The sequence below is a fragment of the Habropoda laboriosa genome, unplaced genomic scaffold (genome assembly GCF_001263275.1).
Source record: "Habropoda laboriosa isolate 0110345459 unplaced genomic scaffold, ASM126327v1 scaffold478, whole genome shotgun sequence".
Lineage (NCBI taxonomy): Eukaryota > Metazoa > Arthropoda > Insecta > Hymenoptera > Apidae > Habropoda > Habropoda laboriosa.
Window position 1 is genome coordinate 8,234 of NW_017100618.1, and position 8,211 is coordinate 16,444.

At 40.3% G+C, this 8,211-nt stretch overlaps 1 protein-coding gene across 1 annotated transcript in view; it reads left to right on the forward strand.

The window, feature by feature from the left end:
* The first annotated feature begins 1,629 nt into the window (after positions 1-1,629).
* LOC108576741 (neuroligin-1-like) overlaps positions 1,630-8,211 on the forward strand; it is a 44,535-nt gene continuing 37,953 nt past the window's right edge. The window contains exons 1-2 of the mRNA XM_017939794.1: positions 1,630-1,633; positions 1,694-1,809. Of these exons, the coding sequence (XP_017795283.1) occupies positions 1,630-1,633; positions 1,694-1,809 (120 nt within the window). The remainder of the gene's footprint in view (positions 1,634-1,693; positions 1,810-8,211) is intronic.

Consider the following 8,211-nt stretch of genomic DNA (forward strand, 5'->3'; position numbering starts at 1 on the left):
AGACGTTAGTGTTACCATTACTAATGCCTAGAAATTAAAACCCAAGAGAAAGAATCCTTACTGCCCAATTTGGGGTTCAAGCCTGGGATGGACGTCCTCCTTGATTCTTCGGGCCGGATCTAGCGATTGGTGGTTTCGATGGAAAGTAGAAAACTTGCTGAATGGAGGTATAAGATGGAATCTTGGGTACTCCGAAAGCCCTTCTCAGGACGACAAAACACTAAATATAGAATGTGAGATAAGAATGTTTGGACCGAGCGATAGTCAGATTGAGTGAGGTGTGAACGACAAGAGTTGTTTGGACCATATGACAGTCGGATTCAAGTGAGGTGCGAGTGAAGAGTGTTTTGACCGAGTGACAGTTCTTCTGAATGAAAATGCAGATAATTTTCATGATAAAAGCGATGATAACATGGTAACAGCGATGTCTTGACCGAAAATCGGCACGTGGCAAGAGTGTGTGAATGCGTATACAAGTCTCTGATCGTGTGTGAGTTGAGTATGAAAGACAAAGAACAAAGAGAGAAAAAGGAATTGTAAGAGCGAATGTAAAAGATGAAAGGGTGTGTTCAGAAATAAAAACTATATTCCTATCAAACAAACAATGACCACTTAAATAATATTTCTTACATTACTCTCTAACGGTTGCCTGTTTTAAAATATTTCAGAATACACATCCGATAACAGCCGTTCTCGAAATATCGATCAGAGACTATACAATAAAAAATGACTTAGCTAATGCAAACTCCGTCTTCAACATCACTACGCCTATAAGTTTGTCTGAAAAAAATTCAAACAGCTACTGATAATTCTACGCGAAATGGCACAGGAGTACTTCACTCGCGCTACATAAATCTCACGTAACGCAATTTTAAATGAACCGATTTGTCGAGTTTATCACGTCGGCCAATAATGATAATACACGTGCCCTATTTCTATGATTTTAATAAAAAAGATGGGATTATGGGGATGCGACGCAAGCAGACAGACCCGCATTTCTTTCATGGGACTTCTTTCCAGCTCTGTACAATACGTGCACCGCGAAAAACAAACTGTTACACATTGTAAATACATAACTTAAAAGTATAACGTTCACTTTCCTAATTTGCAACCCTTCCGTTACACGCACATTCATCAATTTTAATTCCTCCTGATAAACTTTCACGATACCATACGTTGTTTTCCCAAGTCCAAATGGAATTTCGAAACTTCTCAGATTCCCTTTTACATTTTCCCTACGATTTATGATTCCACCAGGCAAAAACGGGCTCTGTTTGGCAAGCACAGAGGCAAAGCCATTTAAAATCCTGTTCCTAAACTGCTACGCGCGCTGCTTCCATGCCAAGCAGCGGAATGAACTCACGGTAACGCGCAGATGAAGTCTATGTTGGCTCCAACGCTTGATTTTACCGTGATAATAATAACCTGCTAGAACTTCTTCCGGATTTATCTCAATATAATTGACTTAACTCACGAATCTATTGAAAAAAAGAAAAACTCTATCTTTCCATCGATTTCTATCTTTAGAACATTTTACAGTATTCTACGTGCTTCGTACAATGTTACATTGTAGTTGTTTAACCTGTAGAATATTTCGCGGGAAAGATTAAGAGTATTGATCGACAGGAGATGGGTAGAGGAGCGAGCCATGAAAGATGGATAACGGTCGGTCATTACTTTTTAATTGTTTCAGGTCTGCTGTTTCATCGCAGCGTTCTAATGTCTGGCAGCGCGCTTTCTCCGTGGGCACTGGTGAGAGGAGCCGCAAATTACGCTCTGCAAGTTGCCAAACATCTAAATTGCTCGTGGGTGAGTACTACCCGGAGTGCATTACATTAAGGTCTCCGGTTCGACGACAACTCCGAAGCAAATAAACCGCCGTTAGACATTCCCCATGAGGGAAACAATTTCTCCCTTCCCCTTCCCTTTCTCACTCTCTCGCACACACTCTCTCTGGATACGACACGAAAAACGTTTATTCCAGTTTTCAGTTCGGCTGGCGCAAAAAATTCTCCCAATCGTCCGACACTTTACTAGACGAAAATTAGTGGACTACTTTCTTTTAAGGGGATACACCACCCCGAAGCGTCTACAAATGGGTAAAAGCTTGGGAATTTTTTTCGTAGGTAACTACGGGATGAAAAGTTCCAATTTTCTCGGAGGATGTAAATGTAACTTTCAGCTTTTCTCTCGAATATTTAGAAAGTGAATATGTTACAAAACGGAGGAGCTATTGCGAAACATCTTTTGCTAGAACATCGATTGCTAGTCGCGATCACTGGCAAGGATTGGAACGTCTGAGATAAAACATTCTTCCTGATTTACATTTTAAAAGGTATTACCTACAATGTAGCTTAAGATTTTTTCGATATATCAATTATTTAATTTTTTATAAACGTTTAAAGTTGATTCTTTTTTGGTGAAAAGAGGTTTTTCCTCTTCGAACTGCCATCGTTTCTATAATAATTAAAATTTTTGAATAATTTTACCCCACATTGTAGTTAATACATTTTTATTCATAAATCAAAAAGAATTTTTTATTTTACAAGTTCCAATCCTTGCTAACGATGGCGACCAGCAATCGATATTCTCGCAGAACAAAGGTTTCGCAATTAGCGAATATCTCCTCCATTTTGCAACATTTTTACCGAGTCAAATAAAACACAAACTATTCGTTTATTCGTCAATTTCTCTTTAGTCACCTTCAAAGTAATCCCCATTACTTACGATACATTTGTGTCAACGCTTTTTCCATTCTTCAAAACATTGTTGGAATTCACTTTCTGGGATGGCCTTTAACTCGTTCAGCCAATTTCGTTTTATCGCCTCGATCGATTCAAAACGACGTCCCCGTAGAGTTTGCTTCAATCGGGAAAATAGGAAGAAGTCGTACGGTGCTCGATCAGGTGAGTACGGTATTTGGGGGACGCGTTTCGTTCAATTTTTGGCTAGAATGTTGCGAACAAGCATCGAGATGTGAGCTGGTGCGTTTTCGTGGTGCAAAATCCAAGAGTTCTCCCCTCATACGTTCGGCCATTTTTTAAGAATTTAATCACGCGAACGTTTCATGACATCCAAGTAGTATTCTTTATTAACAATTTGACCAGTCGGTAGAAATTCTTTATGTACCACACCGCGATAACCGAAGAAAACCGTCAGGAGAATGGACATCCTGAACGAAGATTGTCTTCTACCGACTCTCGGCTGTCTTCGAACAGTTCGTACTGTGATGCCCGGTTTGCTCCACTTCCTCGAAACTAGGAGCAGATATTGGGGTATCACTGAATTAAAACACTTCAGGATCGTCGTTGCGTAGAAACAGAACTTTATTTGACAGAGATTTTTGATGATACGTGACGTGCGCGTGGTAGAATGGAGAATGAACGTGGAAATGGAGGAAATAGGGCTATTTAAGGGTTCTGGGAAGATGGACTTTGGGTTGTGACTATGCAGGAGAGTTGGAAGGTGAAGAGTCCAGTATGAGTAATGGTGAAAGTGGGTGACTCGTTGTAAATACAGATAAACTGAGGACTAAGAAGGAAAATATTTAAGGGTGTAACAGTACGAGTACCTCAGGCAGTGGCTCTTATCATCGCGTAATGTAAGTTTAACAGTAAAAGTCAGTGCTTTTGAGTATTGTTTACGCACTTTCCGCGATTCTCAGTGTGTGGAACTCGTGTTGACGCAAGAAAGATTTGTACTAATGGTGCCTGAGGAAGAACGCGATACGAAGCATACTTTAAAATACTCGAGGATCTCTTCGTTTCTCACCGTTTTCTCTCAAGGTCTGTATTTTTAAATTTTCATCTTAACCTACTTATAACAAATTGACAAACATTGGCGGCGATAGCGGAAGTAAATCAGGAAACTCGTAGAACCGGGACAATCCTCCTAGGACCCCTAAACTTCGCGCTCAACTTGAGGGCTGTGTGGTGAACAACGGAGGGACTAAATATACTGGAGAGTGAGCAGGCCCCGCGTCCGCTAATTACTCGCATGCGTTGTTAACACGTTGATTGCCACGTTGATCACCTGTGACCGGAGATTGTTTCCCCGATGGGGCCACGGTGGTCATCAGTGACCGGAGGGCTTCAAATGTTTGGAATAATTAAAACAAAACGAACACCGTCAGTTAAAAATTTCGAACATCATAGCTAACTAGACATTATTTTAAATTAAAAAATAGATAAAGCATAATATAATACTATGTTTAGAATAATGAAAATTTTCTTGTGGCCCACTGACAATGAGCAAAACATGTAAATCTGGCGTGGCAGTCAACGTGTTAAGGGTTTACGACACGTCTATCACTATTGAGGAGACAGAAGCAGGGCTATATCAGTTTATACAAGTTTTGCACTCCAAGTTCAACTTTTTGCAAATTAAATTCACCCTTTTGCGAACCAAATTCACCCGTTTGCAAATAAAATTCAACCTTTTGTTTATATTCTGTTGCAACCTCAAATCACAGCTTAAAGGTAATTGCTCTTTTCAAAGAACTCCAGGCAAGTTATATGTCGATATAACTAAGGCCTGTCTAAAGACTACCCATTTAGTGAAAAATAGAATTGCTCCGATTTTACTTTACTGCACAAGAGAAAGATGTAATATTGAGTTCACATATAATGATTAGTATTGCGGCACATTTTCAAAATGTTCTTCTCTATTATTAAATATCTGCACACAGTTTTCATACTATACTCGTATATAATTATGAATTCCATATGTAATGAATTGGTAATTACTATTGAACGAGTGTTTCATGTGTATCTTTGTTGAATTCCTTAAGAATAAATTTACATTTGATTTGATTTTTATTACAAAAGCTTGAGAAAACAATTTTGTAGAAGAACTTGATTTACGAAAGGTTGATTTGATTTGAAAAATGTTGAATTTGGAGTGCAAAACCTGTATCACTCGCGGAAACGCAGACTTTCAGCGTTCGTAAAACAATTTCTAGACCCTGGCTCCTTAGTCCCAACGGTTAATTGTGCCATGAAGAAAGAAAATTTTAATTAAAAACCTTCTCAAAAATAGCCTCGCTAGTCGTCCTTGTCATAAACCGAATCATCTATGCAAATATTATTAGGACAACAGATTGCCCTAAGTTTATAATACGGTCGACTAATTTGCTATTTTTCAGGAATGGAACATTTTATTTCCCTAGCATGTATTTAACTTTACGATCAGGAGAAACGCCTAACGTTTAATTGGTCTTTAAGCGTTTGGATTCTCCTGTTCAATAGGAATTGACGTATCGCAAGCTTATTCCTCTGACAAAGGGCGAACGGAGACATGTACTACAATAGACGACGAGGACATAACGTACTTTCCGGGATTTCCCTCGACCAGCACATAGACTCTGATGTACCGTTACTCGCATTTGACATACTAACGACCTTACAAGGCATGAACGCCAGGACTCAGACACCCCCGAATTTTCCTATCCTTCTCGTTGGACAGAACTAATTTCCCCCCCTTTTTTCCATGTTCCTTAAGACACTCCTCTTGACAGACGAACGCGAATAAAAGGACCGGGACATGTGAAACTGGAACACACTTGATTCTTTGAACACACGAGACTCTCTGAACTCTGATCTCTGAACATTTCGTTATTATTATAATAAAAATTGTGTTGTGAATAAATAATATTTATTTGCCAAATAACTGTGGAGCTAACAAGTATATTGTTAAAAGTCGTACACAAATGGTACTATTGTACAAGTGCAAAGCTATGCTTTTATTAAACACTATTCGTTAATACTTTCCGTAGTTACCTACGAAAAAAATTCCCAAACTTTTACCTACTTGCAGACGCTTCCAGGTAGTGTACTCCCTTAGACGTGTTGAGATGTCAACCCTTTCGATATTTCTCTATGATTAAACATTTGAACACGACTTACCAGCATCGTAAATCACGTAATAATTCCATCGCGCAGAACGTGTTGATTTCAATAAATATCGCAAGTACCCATCACTTGTGCTAACAAGAGCACGTCTGACCTATCACCGGCTCATTCTACTTAACCTCTGTTCCACCTGATACGATAATATCCGTTCGCCAATGATACGATCAAACGTGGAACGTCGCAATTTCAATTCGAACGAGTCCAACTCGAACAACGAAGAGCCATACCAGAAAAAGAATCTCGATTTCATCGTAGAATCCCCGTTTTCGAGTGGCAATAGTCAGCCATTCCTCGCGTTCCCCGGTGGAAACACGTTCTAGATAGGCGAGCCTAAACAGACCCTCGATTTGCAGCCGATTGAAAATAACGATTAAACGCGGAATCGGGGGTAAGCGCAGCCCGATTGTTTCCCTCTCCTCCACTTCTGTTCCACCCCTTTGAATCCAGCGTTGTTCTCGTCGAGTGGAAAAAAACGGAGCAAAAAAACAGAACGAAGAGTGGCGAAGGGGGTGATAGGAAGGGGCGGCGGGAGTTGGAGGAGAACGGACGAAATGGAAAACGATACGATGGATTATGTTATGCGAGCGCCCAGGGTTGGAATTGATTGAATTTGTCGGTGGGAAAAAATGATGAAATTAATTTTGCCAGACGGATTTCGAAAGCCTGCGGCTAGAAAGAGGGAGAAAGAAGGTGGTGGAAAAGGGTCGGATCCTGGGTGTACCTCTCCTCCCCCCACGGATCGTTGGCGTTTCGTCGCGCGATCGTTGCTTTCGAATTCGGGTCGGTGCTCGCGTTGTTAATGCCAGAAGTGCTTCGAGGGTGCAGCCCGCGTATTTCTCGGTGAAACGTTGCGGTCAAATTGGATCTGCGGTTCGAGAATAACTTAAGAGCTGCATATTGGTGGAAATTCCAGGATCCAGCGTGAAAATTTGTCAATTTTTCTTTTCCTTCCTTTTTTTTTTTAGATTGAAATATCGGAGAAAATTCGGTTTACAATTGATTATCTGTACAGGGTGTCTCCGGCAAGACTGAACGCCTAATACCTCGTTTATTCTTAGTGAAGAACACAATTTAAATGGTTTTAAAAGAGGAGGATTGTAAATAGAAATTTTTCTTTACGATCAATCCTTTTTGGAATTTTTGTAAGGTCAGCTGATATTTTTTAGGTATTTTAGGCATTGGGTATTTTTTGCCAGAAAGCATATACATTTTCTATTACCATCTTGGCCAAAAGTTTAGGTACACCACGTTTCTTTAAATTACGAAATTTTAAATTTTTTAATTTCTTTTAATTTTTTTAAATTTAAGAATTTTTCGAAAAATGTTAACAAATATAGCAAGTTTTTAACAAATCTGTTATCACTCGTATCCATTGGAACGAAGTGAATTTCTATGGTTACCTGCTACGCTAACTCTGCATTCATAAAGGATTACTTGTCATAATAGCATTTCATATGTACATTAGACAAATCGTCTTAATTAATTTTATCACGTGGAATAGTGCACAATAGAGCGAACTATCGATCTAATTTCACGCTTTGCAAGCTCCAAACGGGGAGAACCAGTTAGGGAGTAGGAAACCCAAAAAAAAAAATTTCCTCCCGAAATTGTCCATTCCCCCTCCATTTAATGCTCTTGCAGCCGAAAATTGGAAACCTCGATGCGAGATCGGTACTCGAGCATATTACAACGTCGATTAAATTCGCTAAACGTAGGAATCGATGATCCTATAGGAGTGCAACGTGTGCCCTCCCCCTGAATTTCCTCGACGCAGCAGCTTGGTCGACATTCGATTGCGGCTAGCCTACGTCTGCCTCGAGCAGGATTTCCAAAGGCGATTACAGGGCCGGTCGCTAAAGCAATTCATTTGCGTGCAGCGGAATTGAAGCGAGTCGACGCGCGCGTGGTCGTTGCGTTCCGCCGAGCTGGATTCGCGTTTCGTGTCTACTGACAATTCGAAAATCAAGGAATCAACGATATTCCTACTGAATATTCCACGGACAATTCGACGATTCAATTAGAATTTCCGTGAGTGCTTAATCTGGAACGAGAGATGCGTGAATGGAGAATGCCTGAGCTAGAGCAACAGAGGTGCGAAAGAAGAGTGTTTGGGAACCGAGTATAGTTGGTGGAAGAGATATAGCGAAGTCGTAGATTAAAGTACTAAGCGGCGATACCGATTGATGTTTCAGGGTCATTCATCGCTTGTAAATTGATATTTAAAATTTCTGCTTGCAATCTTTCGTTGAAGCAAGGGTGTCCAACGGCGGCTCGCGAGTCACGTGCGGCTCTTTTTCCTCTT